Below are 24321 nucleotides of genomic sequence, written 5' to 3'. Positions count from 1 at the left end.
TTGCTAAAGAAACACAAATTTAAAGAAATTTGTTACAAAATCTTACATCCCAGATTTTCTCATGCTGGTTAGTGTACCTGAGGTGTGGCACATGAAAAACGCTCTATCAGGGATATTGCAGAGAGGCCTGCGAGGCTTGGGGCTGTGTTGCCTTCTCCTGCTTCTACAGCCTCCCTCTACACCACACAAGAGCAGCACTTTGTCCTCTGTGGGAGGGGCTGTGTGTACATTTTCAGCATTACAGACTGAGTACAGGGGTTTTCTCAGCAAGCTGGCTGCACATTTTCCCCCTTCAGCCTGGGTCTAAAGCCACTGGATGTGTCAGAGTCGTTCCAGACTCTCTAACATCCTGCACGAGCTGCTGCACTGACTGACTGTTCCATTGGGATGGGAGTGGGGCAACATTATTTGTGCAATAGCTGTGCAGGGGACCTGGCTGTGCCTTCTGGAAAAGGTGGCAGGTGGATTCCCCACCTTCTATCCATATCCATGGTTGTGTATGTACAGAAATCCCTGACTATTTCCAATTAGTTCTGCAATTATGAGCCTTATGATGGTAGAAATAAGCAACTAAAAAAAAAAAAAGAGGAAGAGTTAACTGATCAGGTAAGAAGAGCTGCTGTTTCCGAGTTTGCTCAGCAGAGAGACACAGCATGTCCTGACCTGCTCTGTGCTAGTTTGATTACTATATAAAAAAGGAAGTGATTTATATTAGAGTTCTTTGAATTGTGTTTGCTCTACCTTTTATGAGGTAGCATGAATTATTCTAATACCTCTTGGCACTGTTCAGCTGTGGAAAGCCACTGATACAAGGCAGATTATTTAAGCTTTGGATATGTGGTATTCAGGGAGTATGGGAAGAAGTAGGGCAATAGAGAAGTTGATGTACAGCTGGAGTCAAAGGCTAGTCTATTACTTAAGTTCAGACTTCTGTTATTCAGTTTGCTGACAAACAAAACTAACCCCTGAGAAGATCAGCCAAGCTCTTTGCCTTTTAGTCACCAAACTCCCTGACCTTCTCTTTCTTTTCTTCCTCTTCCTTGTGACTGTTTTTCTGTATTACATTTTGACCATCTCTTCAAGGTTAGGTGATTTTTTTTTCACTCCTAACTTCCAAGGTAATATTTGTTTGGTTGGGTTTTTTTGTTTGTTCTGGAAAAAATAATGATAATCTAAAATCTAGTAGTAGTAGTAGTTTAAAAAACCTTCAAAAACATTAGGTTTGGTAAATCCTCACAATTAGAGGCATTGTAATAAAATTCTTCTTTGTATCAAAATGCATTTTCTTTCATTGTAAAGCAAATATTTTTTATGTTTTAGTCTCTTCAAAGTACATTTTAATTAATTTTCTTGCAGTTCTTCTTTTTAACTGTTTTTCTTATTTCCTCAAGTGGTCATTCTTTACTGCTTCCTGTAGCCTAGCAGAGGAAGCTTAGAGTCCACCAATTGCTCCTAAAATAATTAAAATGGAAATGCTAACGTTCTTTGTCTACAGTAGCTCTTCCAACCAAAATAATTTCCTTGAATCACAAGAAAAGTCTCTCTGAGATGTAAAACCGTTCAGCAGGATGTGTTTCTCTAAAGATGGAAGGAATTACTCAGTGTTGTTACTATACATTATTCAAAATTGCACATTTTTTCAATTATATCATCTCTGCATTTTGTTTTCATATTTTTGAACAGTAGTATCAAAGCAGTATAAACTTGGTACTTGGTACAGCTGTCTCTACCAATGGGGACAGTTAAGATAACATCAATCTCCAAATTTAAAAGTATAAAGCCTGAACTAAAATATTGTCCTGAAGCCTTCTTTTGGACTTTGGCTAATTAGTATTAATTAACTTTGTTGTCTTATGGATTGAACTGCCCAAGTGTGAAGAGAGTTAGCACTGAATGTAGTCCTTTAGTATGAACTCGCAAATTAAATGTAATTTTAAATTAATTAGCTTGCTTTCTTTTCCCATTACAGGTGCAACAACCGAACACAGTGTATAGTAGTTACTGGGTCAGATGTGTTTCCTGATCCTTGTCCTGGAACATACAAATATCTAGAAGTTCAGTATGAATGTGTTCCTTACAGTAAGTATAATCTTTTTATTCTTGCTCACTTCCTCTGGCCCTCACAATTGAAGCGGGAGTGCTGTTACATGGAAAAGAAGCATATGTTTATGGCCCATGGACCCATTATGCATGCAAAGCACTTGCAGACTAGGGCCTCCAATTAGCTTCACAAAGTGTGGAAGGAAGCCATGGTGTGATGCTGGCCAAGTGTCTGTCTGTGTTCTTAAGTGTTTGGCTTTTAAGGCTACTGTTTTTCCAGAAAACAAACTCAAATTAGCTATTCAATAGACCAGATAGAAATTTGTACTTTTGCCCGCAACCAGTTGCTGACAAATTGGCTTGGCTCACAGACTTGTAAAGCAGGAATTGACTTCAATTTTAATCATGATCTACTTGAAAGGCTACCTGCTGCTGTGGTGACTTTGGGTGCACAGCAAAACCCAGCACTGACATTCAGAGGCAAGTGACCCAGTTGGGGGACATTGTAAAAGGATTTTGTGCTTCGTTATAAATGAATGCATATTCAGAGTGAATAATTCATTAATAAGGTACTCACACTGTGTTCTTTAAAAGCAGAGGGGAAAAGAGTGAGAAAGAAAAGTTCGCTTTTAATTTAAAGACAAAATATCAGTTGTGCCTTGAATCAGGTACTAAAATAGAGTTTTTCACTGAAATCAAAGAAAATAGTGAAATGATATTGAGATAGAAAAATGTGAAGTTACGGCTACTTCAGCAGTTTTGTACAATATTATTTTTAATGCCAAAGTTCAGTAGCTTTAGACATACTTCTTATTTCCTTGTAATAATTAATGCTTTTTTTTATTGATATTTGTGCACAATCGTGAAAGTTCTGCCGATTCGACACTTTTAACTGGTTTTGCTTTCTTGTAAGGTCATTCTTTGCAGTGACTTCTCTCTCGTCCCGTAACTCAACAGAGAAATAGCTGTGCTTGCAATGGAATTTGAGCAGTGCACTGATCATTCCCTTGAGTTATTATTAAGCGTGAATTTCTTGATCTGCAGTAATCCTTAACCAAAGTCGTATTTTCTGTTGGTACAGGAAACAGGCCAAGTCTGAGATGCAAAAACACTGTGGTGACAGTATATATTGAAAAAGGAAGGAAATGAGTTCTGGCATAAGCAAAGCTATGTCAAAACTGTCCATACTGTCTCCTGCAAAATTTAGAATTCTGAAACTGAAATACTGCTCTGTACTGCTTCACTGCACTGAACCTTCACTGTTGTCAAAGGCCAAGCACAGATCATCTGTTTTTCTTCATTTCTGCTGTGTCATTGTGAAATGGTTGCTTGCTGATTTTTTTTCCCTGTACCATTTGTAGGTTTGGAAGCCTACTGCAAACAGTGATCCCTAGTACCATTCCTCTTGTGTGTAGTATTGGTGGCTTGTTGTAACTGTTCTTCTCGTGCCACTTTTGAGGAGTGATGTCTTACCCCAATCTAACCAAAGTTTTGTTCCACAAAGACCACTTCTGCTTTAGCACTATTTTCATTCCCAAATTCTCAGAAAAGAGGGCAGTGCATCTGATTCCAAACCATGAGGTCAGTCAAGTGACAAGAAGTTAACGTTTCCAGTTCCAGTAGGCTAGCTCATAAAGGAAAAAATGTAATGCAAATAATGTTCAAACATAATTTCTTATGCTGTTTTAGGAAGAGAAGTGTGGATATGTTCTACTGATTGGGTATTGCTGTCTCCAGGAATCTTTTCTTTTCCAGTTTCAGAAGTATAGTGCAACAGCGCGGCCTACCCTGTACTCTAACTTGTAGTTACTCTAATTTTAAAGTGTTTATTTTTTATTTACTGTCAATTGCATTGGCCTACCCTTTGAACTCTGTAATTCTGTGTCTATCATAATTCAGGGTTCGGGATACTTTCCTGTTTTTCAAAGTCTATAAGTTTTGGAGTTTGTCAACTGCAGCATGTACAGTGATGACACTGCCCAATTCCAGAACTGTAAGAGGCATCACCTGTCATTACCACCAGTCATCAAAAGATTGCCAGTTACTAAAATAAGTTTTGAAGGTTGATTTCAAATCACATTGTGCTTCAGTAGCCATTTTGATTGTTGACCGTCTTTCTTCCCTTTCCCAAAAAGCCTATCCTGTTATTTTTCCAAGTCTCTTTTTTTGATGCCTGGTAAACTCCAGCTATCAAGTCTAAGTTTTATTTCCTTACTTATTCCAGTGCTCTATATTTAAATTTACAGAATGACTGAAATTATTAGATTTGCAAATAGCAGCTGTCTCAGTGTAAGAGACTCATTAGGAATGTAGGATAAGCTTTTGTGGGCTCAGGAAGGGAGTTCAGTGATCACAACACTTCTAACCAAAGTTAATTTATGGTTCTTACTTTTTCTGAATTTCATCTTCAGCTACTGCAAGACTGAAAAATTTGCAGTACTCACTGTGGTAGCTTTCAGTCCACGAGAGATGAAAAACAGCAGTCATAATAGGTTTTGTGGTGAAAGGTGGGAGTTCTTACGCACTGGAGTTGCTGTCACCCTTGTACAAAATGCAGTTTATCAGCTCCTCTATGTTTTGCTGGCCTCCAAAAATACATGGCTGCTTTACTCATTTGAAAGTACTTAATTTTGTCAATTTAATTAAGTTTGAAAGTATTTAATAAAAGCTTACTTCTTTGCATCTCAAAGTGTAAACAAAAAAAAAAAAAACCTCAACAAAACAACTTTTCAGATACTCAGTTGGATCTCCAACAAAAATTCCAGACAAATTTTATAGGCATTGCTTTGTCCTGAAATAAGAGTGTTATCGATTAAATTACAAAGAAATTGAGAGTACTGCACTTGACATTTCTCTCACTTATGCTGCACAATGTATGTTGACACTTTGACTAACAGAAGTCAGCCATTTTATAAAGAAGAACATCAAAAGTGCCATTTTGTACATCTGTGCGTTTTTATTTTAAGCCTATTTTGGAGTCAGGAATTCAATAGAAAACATTTTAAAGTGTTTTATTCTCTCTCTGTTTGTATTGATTGGACTTTGCAGCATTTTTTTATTTCAATAAGCCCATCTGTCCCTGAAAAATGTACAGCTGTTGTACACCAGTGCTTGCAGAGCAGACATGCCGGTAATGATTTTAGTTATCCCTATTTTTCCCCCCCTCTCCTATTACTAATTCTAAGCAGGTAGAATATCAATATTGCTCTTTGGTGAGAAATAAGCACATGCATAGAAGTTTACAAACAGAATCATGTGAAAGTCATTAATACTAATGGTGAAACCCAAGAATTCACCTCAGAATATATCTTCTGTTTACTTGAATAACTCCAGAATTACAAATTGCAGAAAAGCAAGTATTTTACCTAAAGATGTATAACAGTACAAAGGCTAGGAAAACTACTGTTCATTTTGAAAATATTAACCCCCTCTGGTTCCCCTGTAAAGTTATGAAATTGTTTCCTGATGAAACACTAGATCAGATCAGCCAATATCACTTTCAAAATAATCATATGTAATTTTATTAAATGAAACTGAAAATCCAAACTTTATATGAAACATACAAAGGCATTCTTCAGGCTAATACTGTAATACTGAAAATGTAATAGCTGTGCAAATAGTTTTGATACACTTCCCTGGTATCAGCAGCTACTGTTACACAGATTGGTACATCTGTCATTTTCCAGGTCATTTTATGAAACCAAGGGAGGATGCTTCAAAGGCCACAGTGTATATGAAATAGGTTTTATTGCAAATAATTATTGAAAAGCTATTTACTAGCTGGGCTTCAGCTATATATCTTTCTGTAACTTCCTTAAAACTTCCTGAGGGAAAAATTGCTATAGTAATATAACTTTGTTAATTGGGTTCGGTTTATGTCTTCTGTGTATGGTGGCAGGATGGATGTTTGTTTTAAACAATATGGCTGTCCTTGCATACTAGCTTGCTGTTTCGGGCTTAATCGATGATGCTGGAGAATATCTGAATGAGCTAATTGTTAATTTTTTCTTCTCTTTTCCTCTTGCTTACTGTGCTTTTGCTTCTTTTTTTCTAGATGTTTTTGCTTATTCCTTCTAGTCTGGTTTTGCAGTTATAGACTAAGAAGTGGCAAAAGGTCTCAAGATAAACATTCAGGAAAACAAATAGAATAAAGCCTAAGGAGAGCCGAAGTGTGCAAGCTGCTTTCCTTATAAGAAAGAAAAGCAGGGAAATGTCTGGGACAAAGACGGGGGGAGGTTTAATATTCACATATGCAAACCTATATAATTAATATAGTGAATTTTTTATTTCTAATTATCTAATTAATATAATATGTATATGTGCACTTGCACATATATGATAAATTCATATGTTGCTTAAAAAACAACTTCATTAGCATTATACTTTTAGAAGAAGAAGAGTGTGTACAGCATGTACTAGTAAAGAAATTCATTATTTATTCAGGTTCACTAAGTGAAACTACATGCCAGCAAATCTGTATTCCCTCCTTAATCTACTAAAATGATTGATCCATATTCATTTGTGTAACCGTAGAATCTCTCTCCTGCTAGGTTATCCTGTTGTCTGTTTCTCTTTATCCAATATAGTGCAGTTCTTATTCTCCCTATATTTAGCGTCTGTTACTAATTTAATCTTTTAGACTAATAGTCAATTTATGTTAATCTTCTTTCTTTTTTCCTTGCACTTTTTTATTTTTCTTCCGATGCTTAAAATAGAAGTGGAGCAAAAAGGTAAATAACGTATACAGTCCAAACCCCAGCTCCTTGTTATGTGCCTTATGGATGTTAACCTCTTCCCTTCCCCTCCCCACAACACTCTTATATTATGATAATCAGCAGGATCTCATAAGTACACCTCATAAAGAAGTCGACTGTTTGCAAAAAAAGTGACTTGGCTGCTTAAAGTAGGTGGCGGGGTATAGTGTCTGAAGTACTTGGGCTGGAGGGAAGACTCCCTTGCTTTTTTCTCTCCCTTTCTCTTTGTCTTTCTTTCCCTCTCTTTCTCTCACCCTTGGGTAAATTCTTGTTAATCAAGTGTCATCTTGCCTGGCTTCCAGAACCCTCTCCATAGCATGCCATGGTTACAGGGTTTCCTGGTCTGTTTCATTCATTGCTTTGGTTGTGTTTTGTTTTCTCTGCTCCTAATTGCTTTCTCTATATACCTGATGATTTGTTTTGTTCCTTTATTTTTAATCGAGGCACCTCCTTTTTCAGCCTCACCACTTCTTAAAGTTCTAAACAAGTTGATGTGATTTTTTTTGGACTGAAATGACCTAGCACACTGCTGCACACCAGTTAAAAGCTCTGGAGAGTTAATGTGTACTCACTAAAAGTCTGAAATGAAAATGCAAGAGTAGCTCTACATTTTCAGCTGTCTGTGTATGCCATTGAGCCTTGGTCTGTACTAGTGAAAACAGTTCCCATCCACTTTCCACACTGGTACAGCAAGAACATGGTAACTTTAAGAAAAGTGGATGATAAAGGGTGATAATTGCATTAATTATAACATAAGGTATAATCTAGTGCAAATTAAATTGATTTTTTTTTCTTCCTGACACAGTCATTATGATTTACCTACCTTTTTATTTTTTTCTTTTTATTTTAAATTTTTATTACGAGACGGTCTTAATTTGACGTAATTCTTGTCTTACTTCTCTCTGTGACTGTTAGTTTTTGTTTGCCCGGGGACGTTGAAAGCAATTGTGGACTCGCCGTATTTATATGAAGCTGAACAAAAAGCAGGTGCTTGGTGCAAAGACCCTCTCCAGGCTGCAGATAAAATATACTTCATGCCATGGACTCCGTATCGCACCGATACTTTGATAGAATATGCTTCTTTAGAGGACTTCCAAAACGGACGCCAGCAGACGACGTACAAACTCCCAAACCGAGTGGATGGTACTGGATTTGTAGTGTATGACGGTGCTGTCTTTTTCAACAAGGAGAGAACTCGCAACATAGTAAAATTTGACTTGAGGACTAGAATTAAGAGTGGAGAGGCCATAATCAATTATGCTAATTACCATGACACCTCTCCATACCGATGGGGGGGAAAGACTGATATTGACTTGGCAGTTGATGAAAATGGCTTGTGGGTAATTTATGCTACGGAGCAAAACAACGGGATGATAGTAATAAGCCAGCTGAACCCCTACACTCTGCGCTTTGAAGCCACCTGGGAAACAACCTACGACAAGCGGGCAGCATCCAATGCTTTCATGATATGTGGTGTCCTGTACGTGGTGCGGTCAGTGTATCAGGACAACGAGAGCGAGACCGGCAGGAATGCCATCGATTACATCTACAACACCAGGTTAAGCAGAGGCGAGCACGTGGACATTCCTTTTCCCAATCAGTACCAGTACATCGCCGCAGTGGATTACAACCCTAGAGACAACCAGCTGTATGTGTGGAATAACAACTTCATTCTGCGATACTCTTTGGAGTTTGGCCCACCTGATCCTGCCCAAGGTAAGAATTTCTTTTCTTTCTCCTTTTTGATCTCTTTGTGTTTCCGTTCACAGAAATATGTTACAATATTTTTAGTCTGAGATTTAGCTCATGGCACAAAGGCAAGGATGGGTTGTTTGTCTGCACCGTGCTGAGCTGTACAGCATTACAGCAGTGCAAGACAAATTTGCAGAACCTGTGAAGAGAAATAGAATTACTTTATTTGGTTTACAGTCTCGTGCTATTCTTTTTATCTTTTACCTTTTTTTATTTTTTTTTTTATGAATCAAGTGTGTAGCTTTTCTATGTTTGAGAATGAGTTGGAGAATTATTTACTTTATACCATCAGTCAGTTTGACTCCTAGAGCTAAACTGAGCTGGAGTTGCTTCATGCTGAGCCCAAAGCCTGTTCCCATCCGCTCGGTATTACCTGCTTCTGAATTGATTACAGCATACATGCAGACCTTTTAACTTCTTGGCACCAGCAGTGGAGAGCAGTGTGTGCTGGGAGGTCCCAGAGGAGACGTGTGGGGTTAACATGCAATACCAAGAATAAGTATTTTTCCGCAGCCTTATTTGCACAGTTTCTAATGTCGGGTTAGACAAGATTGTCTGACATCTTTTTAGTGGATTTCTCAGTAAGTCCCTTACAATTGCATTTCAGCTCAGTAGAAGTTAGAGCTACTACCTAAAAGGGAAGATACTAACTGTCAAAAGGAAAAAGAAAAACAGAGGTCTTTAGGTCTCAGAAATCCCTAAAAATGACATGAACAGGCACAGCCACATACATCTACATCTACAGAGGAGAGTAAATACCAGGAGAAATGCTCTGTGGCAGAAGATGTATGCAGCAAGGAACAGAATGTTGATAAGCTGCTTTAGCAATGAAGGTAATACTTCATTTCTCTCATCTAAGTGCTATGCATGTTTGGCAGCCATTTTTTCTGCTTCAAAAAAGTAGTAATAATGGCTTCTCCACATGAAAAGTAGCTGTCGTGCTTCAGCAAAGCTGATTCATGCACAGCAGTGCAAACTGTAATATGCACACAATTATGGCAACACACATATAGCTTTTCCAGGTACAAAACTGCGTATGAGGCAGCAGAACAGGGCGGTATAGAACCAATACATTAGTGATCTCCAGAGCCAAGGGTGATCTGTCCAGTCTCTTGCAGACCTCCCTGGCAATATATGGCCAGGCTCAGGCAGGTTCCAGGTGCTCGGGGAACTGGCCAGCTTTGCTCTCTGTACATCGAGCAAGTCCATTCCTCAGGGAGGCTTTGGGGTTGCTCTTAGCAGAGAGATAAACCACCTATGTAATTAAAAAAAAATTATAGCTTTCATTTTGTACATTCTCATGCATGTCACTTTCCATTCAGTTCAATTGAGACAAAAATGCATTCTAAATTCTTCAGAGCTTTAAAACTAAGAGGAGAAAATGGAGGTGCAGGCTCTAAGTAGCTTTTGCAGTTCAGGCAGCTGCTGTGAAAAAGCTAATCTTTAAGTCATTGCATAGAAGGAAAAGTGTAAAGGAAAAGCAGGGAGAGAAAAGGCTTTGTGGAATCCTTCCTTTGCTTTAGTAAACCTCCAAGGTCTCCAGTAAGACATTTCATGATGTTTTTATTATGAGAGAGTCTCTAAGATCTTAAGTTACAGTGCATGTGCTGGCCACATCCCATCTGCTCTCAAAACCAGATCTGGGTATCCACCAGCACCCTCTTCTGTTCCTGGGTTCCTTGCTGGCATGCAAGGCAGGAGCAGAAATAGTTTATTCCAACCAGACCGAGGCGAAAATGGGTCCAGGGCACACTGCAGGGTGCTTGGCTCTCCTCTGAGCCGTATGCCCATTCACCCATGAAGACAGAGAAGAAATATTTGAGTAAGTTATGAGTTTGGGTTTTAAATGCGTTAGGACATCAGTAGATATCTTTTGATTCTGGTCTTTTTAAAATATAGAAACCATATGAAGACACTCATTTTACTTGAGCATATGATGCATATATTCACACCGTATTTTTCCTTAGATAAAGCCAATACCCAATATTTTAATTTTGTATGGGTATGTACATAGCAGATCTAAGAATATGTTTCAGGTCATTTCCTCTTTTGCCTAAGCCAATTGCCTGTAGTTAGAAACTACTAAATGAAAGGAAAAATTATCTAACATAATTGTCCTTGAGATGTACTGCTGTAAGAGTAAGGAGAAATTCTGTACAGTATCTACTTTTATATTTATTTCTATTGTATTTCCAGTTCTTCTTTGTTTCAGCATAAAGTCTGTATAAATTGAAGCTCAGTCTTTTGACTATTACATAAAGGATCTATATGTGTAATACGCATTTAGATTTTTTATCTCATATAGAATTATATCAGCTTTTAAGCACACGATGAAGGGCATTTTTGTGCTTCTTTAATTCTGATTTGGTTTGGTTTTTTTGTGGTCAACTCGGATTTCTTAACCGTCTACTCAACAACATAGGAGTTACGATAACATTCTGTACATCACCTAACACAAGAACCTTCTTTTAGTGTCCTTTGCAACAGTACTTTAATATCAAGTATTTAATGGTGTCACAAGGTCAGTGTCTCAAAATTGGAAGTCATGGCCTTTTCTTTTCAAATGGTTAACTTGGGACCATTGTGGAAGACTCAGTAATCTGTGTTCTCTCCGTTGCCATGTGAGAAATAATGATAGATAAGACACACACTGATTTTTATTTTTTTCCCTATCTGTCTTGGCTATTAAGTTTTTGTATACACCGCAATGTCCAGCTACTGAGTGCTTCAAAAACACCAGTCTTCCTATCTGAAAGACAAATTTGTCATACTTGAGTCGCACTTTCGCCTCATATTTGCTCCAGGGCCAAAACTTGGGCTCATCCATGTCCTGAAACTCCTGGCTTTGTTTTCTTTGTTGTCTCTTTCATTTTTAAATCTCTCTTTTGAAACCTCTGAAATACCACTGCAATTAACCTAATGTCGACCTTGTTCTTGCTGCACAGCTACACCATCTTCTCTTCTTGCAACTTTCCATCTATCCTTATTTTCTTAATCTTCAGGAGAAACTCTTCAGATTTCTAAAACTGTAGGTGCTGCAGACAGGCTACTGCTTTAGTACTCAGACAATGGGGTCTGCTGCCCTTAAAATGCCTCCCTTAACCTCATTCTTTTTATGTTATTTTTTCTTCTTGCTTCTCTTGGAAATTATAGTACACAGATGTATCATAGAATGATGGAAAGGATCATTAAGTCCAACCATAAAGCTCACCCTGCCGAGTCCACCACTGAACCATGTCCCTGAGCTCCACGTCTGCACATCTGATGCTGAGCAAATGCCCCAGCTGCGTTTGCAAGGGGTCCTCCTGTTTCTGCACTGCTTGTGTCTGCCAAGACAATGCATTTGCAAGGTGTCTGCCAAGACAATGCTACATGTAAAACATTCAGCCTGCAGCTGGTGCATCTCTGGTATAGATGTAGAAATGGTTTTCAGAGCTACAGCTGTCAAGTACCACTCAGATGTTGCAGAAGAGCATGTTTTATAAGGTTAAGTGTAAAAGGCATTTAAAAATCAAACCCTAATTTAAAAATTAAATAAAATACATCAGGCCTTGCAAAAAGCCACTGAAAAAAATGAGACATACCAGAGTATATCCTTGCTAAATTTAGTGGATATATCCAGTTACATTCTTTCTACAGGAGGTACCAAGGGTCCAAATGAATCCTTGCTGAAATAGGAATTTTTAAAGGAATTTTAAGTTAAAAGACTAAGAAGAATGAGGGAATTTTCCATCTAAGAAGTGAATATGAGTATTACATTGTAAGGTTTCCTTGGTAACAAAAAGAAGATAAATCCTTTTGTTCTGTGTTAGTGCATTAGGAGGAGATTTCATCTACACTCATCCCAATTTGTGCTAACTGTTCAGACTGAAGTTTTCTCCCCTTTTGTACCCTGATACCCATCATTAAGTATTATTGGATCACTGCAGGAAGACACGGATATTGTGAGTGTGGACAGAACAGAAACTCAGAGAGTAGCATCACCAAGGGCTTGAAGTAATAGGGAGCTAGTGCAACACCAAGAATCTACAATAAAGCCATGCAGCAAATTAAGTAAATTGGGTCTGTACTGGTATATCAAATCTAATAGACTAAAGATAAATGAAAAAGTGGTTGTACAAGTAAAGACAATATAATGGGGACCAGATAGCACATTTCTTAACCACAGGTATTTTGCTAATTTTTTTGTCACATTTGTTATGATTTTCAGATGATAATAAATGGCTGTGTAAACATTTCACTTTCAATTGGATGGGATTTGGCAGGGTCAATAGAGTACTGGCTAACATAATAGCTGGGACCTATAGGTAATTAGGTGACTCTTAGTACCGTCCCTGCTATTCACTGAAGCATGAAAACAGGTACAGAGCAGTAATAAGCAGAAGGCAGGAAAACTGTGATCTGCACTGGTTTCTGATCCCTGTTGCTTTACATAGCTTCTCCATGTATGACCCCTTTTGAGAATAAAGGTGGGCACATAGATTTTCATGTGTCCGAATAAATTGAAATACCTATAACAACATACATTTAACTGAAAAATCCATGCAGCTGATTTCTCAAATGACCTGGATTCCAGAGGTGAGAATGAAACCATTAGTATTTTCAGAAGTGGCACATCATCTGGGCATTTTAACACAATTGTAAATCTAAGGTCAGAGTTGTATTTTAGGCGGGGATATTTTTGATTTAGCTTGGTTTAGGTTTTTTTTAAAAGCTTGTTTCATGCCTGCTTAGAATAAAAACCTGTTGGCAAGGAATACTAGATAGCTTGTGGGCCTTCCCTAAATCTGCTCTTCACTGTCAGTTGGGGAAAGAAAGTTACTATTCCCCTGCTGTCCTACAGCAATTAAGTTTTTTATAGACATCACACTGTTAAACAGGTGTTAAGTTTTACTCCAGTGGTGTCTTCATTTTTAGTAACAGATAGGATACATAACTGTTTAAATCAGCTGCTAAGAACTGCATGAAACAAATGTAAATTAATTATGCCTCAGTTTGAGTCTTTGGGTTTACTTCTTACTGCTCTTTTCTCTTATTTTCTTAATTTTAATAAGACTGTCTTCAACTGATAATAAGAAGCACCTATTCTTAATAAAAAAAGGAGGCAAAAGAGGTTTCGGTTTTCTCCTCAGCATATCAAGCCTAGTCAAAAAGTCAAAATAGAATCTTGCATTGTAAAAGTGGCTTTTTTGGAGTTGGACAAAAACTACGTATCTTCACCCTACTGCTTAGAACAATAGGTTAATAACCTTGACATGGAGTTTGTTTTTCTCAGTTGCAGCCTATTAATCATCACTGCCATTATCTTATACTGGCAAAGTGCTCTGCAAGGCAGTGCATGGGAGCCCGCATATGCCACCGCCCTCAGCTTTCAGAACGAGACACATCAGGTGGTGGCAGCTGTCATGTGTCTTCTTGCAGCTCAGGAGAATGGCCAAGCAGATTAAGTTTGCACAGGTCATTAAAGACAAAATGACCTGCCTTCTACAAGCTAGATATATTCCTTGATGTGTTGAGTTGTTTCTTATTTTTCAACCGCTTTCTTTCCCAGACTTCCAGCACTGTCTGAAGTTTCCTGGTGCAGTCTTAAATATGCTGACTTCTTTTTTAAAATTTGATTAAAGAGAAAAGCTCTTAGAAGTTGTCTGCAATTTTTTTCAGTTTTTTGAGAGAGGTGGTTTAAAGTCTTTCTCCTACAATGTGGGATTACTAATATATTTCTAAGTATGTAGTACTACCGTGCTATGCAGGTCATTTTTGAATCATAGGTGATAGGCTTTGAAATTGATTTTAATGGATAGCACGAAAATTGTACTAACTAAAGTTATGTAATGACAGCAGAATTATTTTAGCTCAGGGTGCAACACCAAATATTTTCTGAAAATTGTTCCCCCACTGCTGAATTTCAAAGTGTTTTTGCGAATTCTAACAGTGATATTTTGCTCCTGAGACAAAACTGTCCTAAACATGACAGGGTTTGAGTAGTAATTGCAATAATGCTAATACATATTTTGATGATTAAATATATATTAATTAGCAGAGTGTATTAGGGGATGGGTTGTAGTAATTGGTTGTCCCCTGCATCATTTTTCATCCCCACGAGCTCCCTCTTCCCAAGGACCTGATTCAGCAGGCCTTGTTTGACACTTGTGCAAATGATTGCAAATGCTTTTGACAAATGTTAATTGGGGAAGCACTAGAAGGCTGGATGCATTGTAATCAAAACAAAATTAGAGAAGTTTCACAAGATGTCAGGCAAGCACTTGCAGGACAGATCTGAGGGTTTCAATAGTAGCTGGCTGTATCACAAGTTCAGCACAATTACACAGGCTCTGCAGAAGTTCCTCATTTGTGAGCAGGAGAGGGATGAAAAGCAGATATCTGCCTTTAGTCTTGAAAAACAGATCATGATGCTCGAAAACTCCACCCTAACTTCATGTGAAAATAAAAAGATAAATTAATATTTTAAACCTCTTAATATAAATGAAACATAATTGAGAAAGGGTTTTGAGAAAATTATTTGCTGAACTACTGAAGTTTAATATTATTCAAAACACTAACTTACAAAACAACTGCTGAAAAAAGTGAGACTGCTCTTTTTTTGGTTTTATTTTATATATGATTTAATTTAGAGAAGCTTTATTTTCCAGTAAGTCAGAGTTCAAGGGCCTAGCAGAACAAGAAAAAAAGTGGAAGAAAAATGCAAAAAATACTTTTCATGAGCATATTTGTTCTCAGCACAACGATCTGTACTTTTCTGTGCCTGTGAAGCATTTTGAACACTAATGAAGATTTGGAAATAATGATAACTGTTGCAGTTACTTTGCTCACTTGCATTGTTTCTCAATATACATGTGAAGGTGTTGCACAGGCATTCCAGACTCCACTAGCATTAACTTTTACTATCTCTCCAAAGCTTGAAAACCCTGGCATGGCTTGGGCTGTACCTCAGCAGCTCCAGCCATGAGTTCCTGCTGTGGGTCAGTGCAGGAGCGGCTGCACATCCTGAGCTGGAGTGATTTGGCCTCAGCCTGTCCTGGTGTTTCATAAAAGAGGAAACCTCAGTCTTTGCCATGGGCTTGTATGAGTTGTGTCTTCATACCTGCTTTATCAAAAAAGGATGTTAAGGCCCCAGATGTTCAAAGAGGAGAACAACACGTACCTGCTGGGTGCAGCCTCTGTTTGGAGCTAATCAGGCGTGCTGCAGTTCTCTCAAGCAGAATGACTGCTGGGTAGGAAGATGTTATCATAATTATTGCCCTGGAAGGTGTGTACTGGGTGACTTGAAGTTTTGGGGTCTGTTTTTCAAAAATGGTCTCGTTAGTTACAGCCCACTGCCTTTGTTGTTAAAGCTGGACTACATTTTTCATGGCACACTGATTCAAATTATTCTGTCTATTGAGTTGTTCCTGCTGCAAATGTGATTAAGTAATCTTTAATTGCTTTGAGCGTGTTTGTTATGTACTGATAACTCACTAGTATGCCTTTAAGCTTTTAGAAATGTAACTATCAATTTTTATTACAGAAGAGATTATTTGGAGAATGTGCTGAAACGTCGTAACAGTGTGAGCTGGGAATAAAAAAAAACACCCAAAAAAAGTCAGTCAAAGTTATATCTTAAACACCCATAATAGCAATGAGTAATATTAAGATAAAGGAAAGGAGACACCAGAGAATCCTTTAAAGCTGCATAAATAAGTTTTAAATAACTTTTCTTATATATAATTCTGAAGTAATTTACTTTGTTATTACTCTGATTTTTCCCTGTGCAGTGCCTACGACAGCAGTGACAATAACTTCTTCAGCAGAGCTTTACAAAACCACAGTGTCAACCACTAGCACTACGTCGCAGAAAGGTCCTGTAAGCACAACATTAGCTGGAGGAACAAAGGAAGGAAGCAGAGGACCCAAACCACCGCCGCCAGTTTCCACAACCAAAATTCCTCCCGTGACAAGTTTTTTCCCTTTGCCAGAGAGATTCTGTGAACCGACTGAGGCCAGGGGGATTAGCTGGCCCCAAACACAAAGAGGAATGATGGTCGAACGCCCTTGTCCCAAAGGAACACGAGGTATTGCCTTTAAAAATATATCTTGATTTCAAGCACACATTTCAAAAATAATGTGCAGCACTCTCATGAGGAATATTTTTTTAATCTCAGGCTGTCACATGATTTTTTGTTACCTAGAGAATGCAGTATCTACAGGCAATGGTCAAGTTATAATCTGCAAACGTCACTTGAGCGTAGCCACAGAATTACCTTGCGCTTGCACTTTTGAGAATCCAGGTCAAATTTTAGGGCATTGCTTGAGGACTATTGTGAAATACGCTTACAGCTGCCATTCTCATTATGAACTCCCCTCTGGATGAGCTCCAGGAAAAATCAAGGGCTTTTTGTTTATTTGCAGAAAACGTCTGGTACTTTTCACTGACTTTTTTTATTGCTCTTTGTAATCTACATTATTTCCTTAAGTTTTTGTCAATTGTTGTCAAGTACTACCATTAGCAGCATTCAGAATTTAATGTTGTTTAGGAGGACAGTGAAGCCAATTTCCTGAATGCATGCAGAAAAATGGTTTCCATTTCACTGTAGTTTTCTACATCTGTTGTAGGAACTGCCTCGTATCTCTGCGTTGTCTTAACGGGAATGTGGAACCCCAAAGGCCCTGATCTTAGCAACTGTACCTCACACTGGGTAAATCAGCTGGCTCAGAAGGTTGGTTGAAACCTTTTAATCTGGTGTACACTGGTGATTAAGGATTTTAACTCTGAGCATTAATAATTCAGTTTGTTGAAACTGTCCTTATTACTCTGTGTTCATTAAAAGTAGAAGGATTTATGTGTACTCCATGTGCAAAGCACTGGCCAACAGTTTGGTTCTTATGTGTGTTTTAGAATGCCCTCTTGAAATTCTTCTGTTGAATTTGTGATTACATGTTCTCATCACTATTTAAAACAAAGTGGCTTTGCTTGTTTTCAAAGAGCGAGAGCAATATTTGCTTAAAAAATCAAATACTATAAATCACACAGCAAAACCTGTGCTTTATGGCAAGGGGTTTTTTTTCAGTAAAAATTACACTGTAATACATAGATTTTTGTCAATGAGTGCATTGATAACAGTGGGATTAGAGCACAGAACCACTTTCTGTGTTTTCCTTCCCTACTGAGATTTAAAAAGTTTATGAAAACTGGATAATTTGTTGTCAGTACAAGGCTACTTGACTTTCAAATGCCTCAATCACTGGTATGAACAAACAGATTTCTTACTGTCTGATAATGGCAGTAAAATAAAAGTGAGGATGAATAGAAGATCGAGCCCAAAAGTCCCGCTCAGATTTCTGGTTTTGATGGCTGTTAAGAACTGCTTTTGTGTGTCACGGATCTAAGAACCTTTAATCTTCTGAGATAAAGAGAATGTTATTGGTCTCAATTAGTTACAGATTTCAATATATGTGCAAATGGTTATTTCACCACAACAAAGGTACACAGGGAATTGGAATTAGGAGCCGCAAGCAGAACAAGGGACCCTGCTGAGATAATATAAACTGTCATTTCAGATCAGAAGTGGAGAAAATGCTGCTAGTCTGGCCAATGAGCTGGCTAAACACACCAAAGGACCAGTCTTTGCTGGCGATGTTAGTTCATCAGTAAGGCTGATGGAACAGCTCGTGGACATTTTAGATGCGCAGCTTCAGGAACTACGGCCCAGTGAAAAAGACTCTGCTGGAAGGAGTTATAACAAGGTACACACCTCTCATTACCTCCTCCTGCTGGGATAACAATTGCTCTTGGGTTTTGTATTTTTTCCCTTTCAGAAATATTAATCTATACTTTTTTCCTGCATGTGTATAGTTCTGGAATAAGCATATGAGAGAAAACAGCAGTAAATACACAGCGGAAAGTTGTAATTACCTTCTTTAGGGAATAAGATATAATTCACAATAGCTGACTGGTCCTAAAATACATAGCTGTGTCCCATATTAAAATCTGGAATGCATTATAACTAGTGTGAGGGAAATGAGTATTAGCTCTCAAAAATTCTGTAACAATTCACCATGTTTATCCAGTGATCCTTTTAACCCTGAACATGTAATAAAATCAGTGGGATTCCGCATAGGTGTAGGGTTTTATTTTAATCAAACTTCCTGCAGAATAATAGCACTTTCTTAGACTTCTAAAGACACCAACATGACTTATAATTGATCTTTATAAAAATGCCTTACTACACATATCTAAAACGTGAACTAATGTTTTCTCTGGAAACATGTTCCAAGAAACATTTCGGAGAAAATGTGTCTTTGTGGTTTAAATACAAATTACAGTGTTATTACCTTTCCTCTTTTTCTCAGAGGAAATGCTGTGTTTCTCAGCCTCTTCCTTGCGTCAGCCTAGTCAGCAAGCCACAGACAAAATATTTTTTCATCCTCCTTTAGAGAGATCCATGCACTTCTCTGTTATTTTGGCAATAGTTTTATTTACAGTCCCTAGCTGCCCTTAAAATAGTTTCCCCAGAGACAGATCAAGTGCCCACACACAGATATTTTCCTTCAACCTTTTCGTACAAATCCCACCATTTGGGCAAAAGATATCTAGACACCTGAATCTAGACAACCTTTGTTGCTGTGCTGCTTTTGGCTGGGGTAGAGTTAATTTTCTTCACAGTGGCTAGTGTGGGGCTACGTTTCAGATTTGTGCTGAAATATACCTTTGATATCTTTGATAATATAAAGATGTTTTTGTTAATGCTGAGCAGCACTTTCACAGCATCAAGGCCTTTTCTTCTTTTCATACTGCCAAACTGACAAGGAATTTGGGAGTGCATGGGAACACAGCTGAGTCCACCTGACCAAAGGGGTATTCCAGACCATGTGACATCATACTCAGCATATAAAGCTGGTGGAAATAAGGAAGAAGTGGGGGACTTTGAAGTAATGGTGTTTGTCTTCCCAAGTAACCATTACATGTGATGGAGCTTGGCTTTCCTGGGAATGGCTGAACACCTGCCTGCCCATGGGAAGCAGTGAATTAATTCCCTGGTTTATTTTGTTTTCATGCGCGGCATTTGTTTCACCTATTGAACTGTGTTTATATCAACTCATGGATTTTCTCAGTTTTACCCTTGTGATTCTTTCCCCAATCCTGCTGGTGAGCAAATGAGCAAGCGGCTGTGTGGTATTTGGTTGCCAGCTGGGCTTAAACCACAGTTGGGAAAAAACATTTCCTGTGTGATGTTTTTTTGTAGTCATCGTGGAGAGAAACTAGATTAATGTCCAGGCTATCATTCAGAATCGGGATTTGAAACACCAGAGTATTTTTTTTTCTCTTTCTGAAGTTTTCCAGAATCTTTCTAACTTCTGATTTTCTTTTTCCTTATTAAAAAGCTCCAAAAACGAGAGAAGACGTGCAGGGCTTACCTTAAGGTATATCTCCTGTGCTGTCACCCTGCTTTCTCCCTGCTTCAGCAACCTGCCACGCTTTATCATCTTGCTGCATGATCCTATGTATTTCAGTCTTTGATAAATGTGTATTGTGCCCCATATCAACTTTACAAATGTTGGCTTTGCACAGGTATAACACTCAGAAAAAAAAAATTAAGATCAAAGTTCATACCTCTTGTACTTTAACTTGTTCAAAACTAAAAGAGCAGAAAGGATTATTATCTGAATTGGAAGTAACATCTCTCTTGTAATAAAATTTTGGGTAGGGGAAAAAAGCTGGCAACTCAAAGAAATTACTTCAGCTTGGTAGAATTTTATATCAAAGACTGTTTAGAGTTAGTTTGCTTGCGTGAAAAATGTACATTATATAGCTTGCTTTGTGTGTATTCTTATGCCTAGTAAAATCACTCTTTCTTACAGTTTTAAGAATTGTTACAATTCAGTGACTTGAGGATACAAAGCAAAGAAAACATTTCTCTAACTTCGCTAGTAAAATGTCTGGCATGTGTCCCATTAACCAGGCTATACAGAAGGCGTGTAACACATTGCTGCCTTATTTCCAGTTCCTTTCATCAGCTGTAGAATGGTTGCCTACAGTGGCCAGCTCCTTTTCTGCAGTACAATGCCAGCAATGCCACCTCACTCCTATGAAGGGGAGAAAAAAGTCCTTGAACAGCCATGCCTGGCTCTGAAAGAGTTTACTGCACATTTTTTCAAAACTTCTCTTAAAATACTGATTTTGACTTGTACCCTCTGAGATGAAATGTAAGAATTATTTTTGGAAAGAATTTTGAAATACTTTACAACACAATAAAACAATTCACACTCTTACTGAAAAGTGATTTCTCTGTACAGGGCACTTCTGTCTTTTATCCTAAAGCCCTGAAATGGATGGGAGATGTCCAGTTATACAGAAATTTGGAAAAAAGAGACAAATATGTGGAAAGAAATTAATTTCTCTAATAATAATAACAATTGTAATAGGTTATTAGAATTTTTTTTTACCAGTAAAGGGTAATCCAGCAGATATGGTTTGAGTAGAGTGGGTTTTTCTGCTTCCTTTTTGTTGCTAAATAGGATCATAAGAAGAGCGGTAACGGGGCTCCTCCAACAGCTGTGTCACAGGGGCTGTGGGGTTTTCCCACCCATTTGCCTCTGTCTGAGAGGAGAAGTGCTTCAGAAATATTAATGGACTGGTGATGACTTTCCACAAGGAAAATGCAGAGTTAGGTTATCCCATAATAAACGAAAAGCATGTCGTATCAATGAATGCATACCGTCAGCGCTATATGGCAATACATGAGAAACCAGAGCAGAACCTTAATTTCCAACTGGTGTCATTTTCTGTAGGTCTCAAATGGGCTTCTCTGCTTAGATAAGACTAATAAACCTCTTGAAATTACAAATCAAAAGCTGACTTACACTATGCAAATGAAGCAAGTTCCCACTTTGTGACAGAGGATTCATTTGTACCTCAGATTAGAGGCTCCAATCTGTATTTCTTAGTGACTAATGAATCTGGCCTCTGCAGACCAATTTCTGTTCCACTCCAGTTAATGGCTGCAGCAGTATCAGTGTGAGCATTTTGACTATTCTGTCTCCCATTAGAGAAAGAAAAAAGGCTTTAATGCCACTTCGAAGTACCTTCCACCTGCCAGGAAGGTCGTGGTGGCTCACAATGCAGACAGAAAGAGGATATTAAAATGGATTAGGCTAATTAATCTTGCTCTGACAATAGCCTTGACCAAGTTTTCCTATTCGTTTGCACAATATAGTATTCCAGACTGACATCTTTCTGTTTGTATGATGTGTTCTGTTTCCATTTCCAATGCTTTTAAATTGATCAAACAAATTATATATATGCTTAATGACACATTAGGAGCAGGTAAATGGGACAGAGTAAACAGGGTGTTACAGCAGTGCCTGGTGTACTCAGTGCACAGCATACTCAGTGCACACCAACGTTATGCATTAATGTAAAAGCCTGCCTTCAATTGATTAACTGATTACTCTGATTGGATTATTTTGTAAAATAACGTAATCATGTCACTGAATTCTTCTTCTTCCTTATTATTGTTACCTTATATGCAGCTCAGTGAAGCTTAAAACATGATGATAGAGTTGTTACAAGTAAAAATTTTTAAAATACCAGCTTTTATTCAGCTTTACAGTTTTGCCGTCACTGAGAACAGGGACGGTCAGTGGACATCTTGTTTGCTTTATTGATTTCCTTTTGTAACTGACCTTTGTGCAGGAATGGGAGTTGGTAATCCTTCTAAGTATCTATGAACAGGTACAGGAACAGGAGGGGGAGTGAGAGTAGCCAGGGCTAATTTATATCCACTGAGTCAGCTTCATTTCGTGCCTCCTGTAATAAAGAAGGAAGTTTGTCATAGACAAGTAGTTTATAGTGCTGTGGCTGCACTGGCAGGGCTCAGTTCCCAGAGGAGTATTATCGTCATTTTAGCCTAAACTGCAGAGTGCTAATTTTGGCATTAGTATTTTTAAATCGAATTTATACATTTTGACATTAAGATGAAAGCTTCAGGCAAGACTTCTGGCATTTATTTTTACATTTTTCAGCACATTAATAATACCATGCTTATATCTGATACAAAACAAGTCAAATTTGCATGTTTACCGCTTAGAGACCACACAGTGCTAGTGGCTAGCTGCGCTTCTATTCATGCTAATCCAACAAGAGGATGGAAAATATTTTAATGTTGAAAATAGTGTTCTAGTGCCATTAAATCACAGTAAATCATTCTGACAGTTAAGTATTATAATTGTTGCCATATAACATTGGAAATTTTCCCCAGCTGCCTAGGGCTTCAGACCTAATGATAGTTTTCTAATGAATGCAGGCAGTTGTGGATACAGTGGACAACTTGCTCAGGCCTGAAGCTCTGGAGTCCTGGAAGGACATGAATTCTTCAGAGCAAGCCCACGCAGCAACAATGTTACTTGATACATTAGAAGAAGGGGCTTTTGTCTTGGCTGATAATCTTGTAGAACCAAGTAGAGTCTCAATGCCCACAGAAAATATTGGTAAGTAAACTTCTTTTCAAGCATAAGTTAAAGTGCTGTATATTGCTTTACACAAAAGGAGGAAAGAATACTCCAGATAGCGACATACTTTCTGAAGGCTGAGCTGTGCAACGTTTGATGGAAAGGTGAGCGCTCCAAAGTGGGGAAAACACACCTTTCTTGTTTGGTTCGTTGAAATTAGCCTTATTCTTTAGTGTCATTAGTACGGTAAAAAATGGAAAGTAGTTGATGTTGCAAAGTTGATTTATCACTGAAAAATCATTAGCAGAATGTATGGATATGAAGAGTACTTAAAAGGCAGGGTATGGATTTTTTAGAGGTAACTGCTTTCTGTAGAGCTGCAGAAAATACTTTTCTGTTAAATGCAAACTGTTCCTGATGAATTTAAATTTCCTTTTTGCAATGCACTGTGCTAGTTAAATATTTTAGGCACTCAGTGTAGGCCAAATGTTTATATTAAACATGACTGCCTTCAGGTGAAAATGTGTTCAGTGAACTACATCTCCCATAATGCAGAATAGCTATGCTCCAGAGACTGCAGAATAGCTGGAGATAGTTGGAGCGTAATTTAGAATTTAAGTGGTGACAGAGAAATGAAGGGGTTTGGTATTAGAGATGTGCAAATATTGTTGCGAAGGATGTGTTAAAGCAAAAATCATTGCTATGCATAAAATTAAAATTCCTTTGACTTCTTACAGAGATTAATGTAGTCTCAGTGAGGTACAAGGAACCTGAAAGTCTGCTAATATGCAGAGTACAAAGATAGAGACTTGGAATAGACTGCAGAAATGAGACTTTTCACGTTTCAGTGTCTGCATATTTGTAACTGTAGAAGATGATTCTGCCTGGTTTTTAATTGAGTAGGAAGATACTGGGAAAGTATGGGGAAAAGTCTTACAGTCTGTTAGCAAAGGAACTGCACCAGTTGTTTTGAAGGAATGTGGATAGAATCATAGGTCTGCCTCGGGATGTACACAAGCAGTTCCATGGAGCCGACTAGACTCTGAATATTACTTCTTGTGATAAGCTGTCTTCATGTCATAATAACTCTTTCCTGATGCCATGCAAGACTGAATTCCTGGTGCACATATATATGTATGGCTTGGAGAAAGAGAAGGCATTTCCTAATTTCATACCTTCTGTCAGTCTATAGTTCAGACCTGCAGCTAGTCTGGTTTAATATAACACAGATTTTGTCAGCCAATTGTCCACTCTCACCTATATGATTTTATCTATCCAAGGAAATCCAGCATTCAGTGGTAATCCCATGAAAGTTTCCCAATATACAGTG

The 24321-nt window shown here is 38.1% G+C and overlaps 1 protein-coding gene across 31 annotated transcripts in view; it reads left to right on the top strand.

The window, feature by feature from the left end:
• Positions 1–24321, top strand: part of ADGRL2 (adhesion G protein-coupled receptor L2) — a 384704-nt gene that overhangs the window by 331602 nt on the left and 28781 nt on the right. For 20 of the 31 annotated variants that reach the window (XM_048313593.1, XM_048313594.1, XM_048313592.1 and 17 more), the window contains 8 exons: positions 1970–2079; positions 6756–6770; positions 7710–8510; positions 16319–16615; positions 17157–17260; positions 18102–18287; positions 19926–19964; positions 22847–23030. In XM_048313593.1, the coding sequence (XP_048169550.1) occupies positions 1970–2079; positions 6756–6770; positions 7710–8510; positions 16319–16615; positions 17157–17260; positions 18102–18287; positions 19926–19964; positions 22847–23030 (1736 nt within the window). The remainder of the gene's footprint in view (positions 1–1969; positions 2080–6755; positions 6771–7709; positions 8511–16318; positions 16616–17156; positions 17261–18101; positions 18288–19925; positions 19965–22846; positions 23031–24321) is intronic. The other 11 variants (XM_048313595.1, XM_048313599.1, XM_048313607.1 and 8 more) reach the window with 3 other exon arrangements.

Source organism: Corvus hawaiiensis, chromosome 9, assembly GCF_020740725.1.
Source record: "Corvus hawaiiensis isolate bCorHaw1 chromosome 9, bCorHaw1.pri.cur, whole genome shotgun sequence".
NCBI lineage: Eukaryota > Metazoa > Chordata > Aves > Passeriformes > Corvidae > Corvus > Corvus hawaiiensis.
The sequence above is the reverse complement of the archived record's forward strand: the minus strand, read 5'-3'. Positions and strand labels throughout refer to the sequence as shown.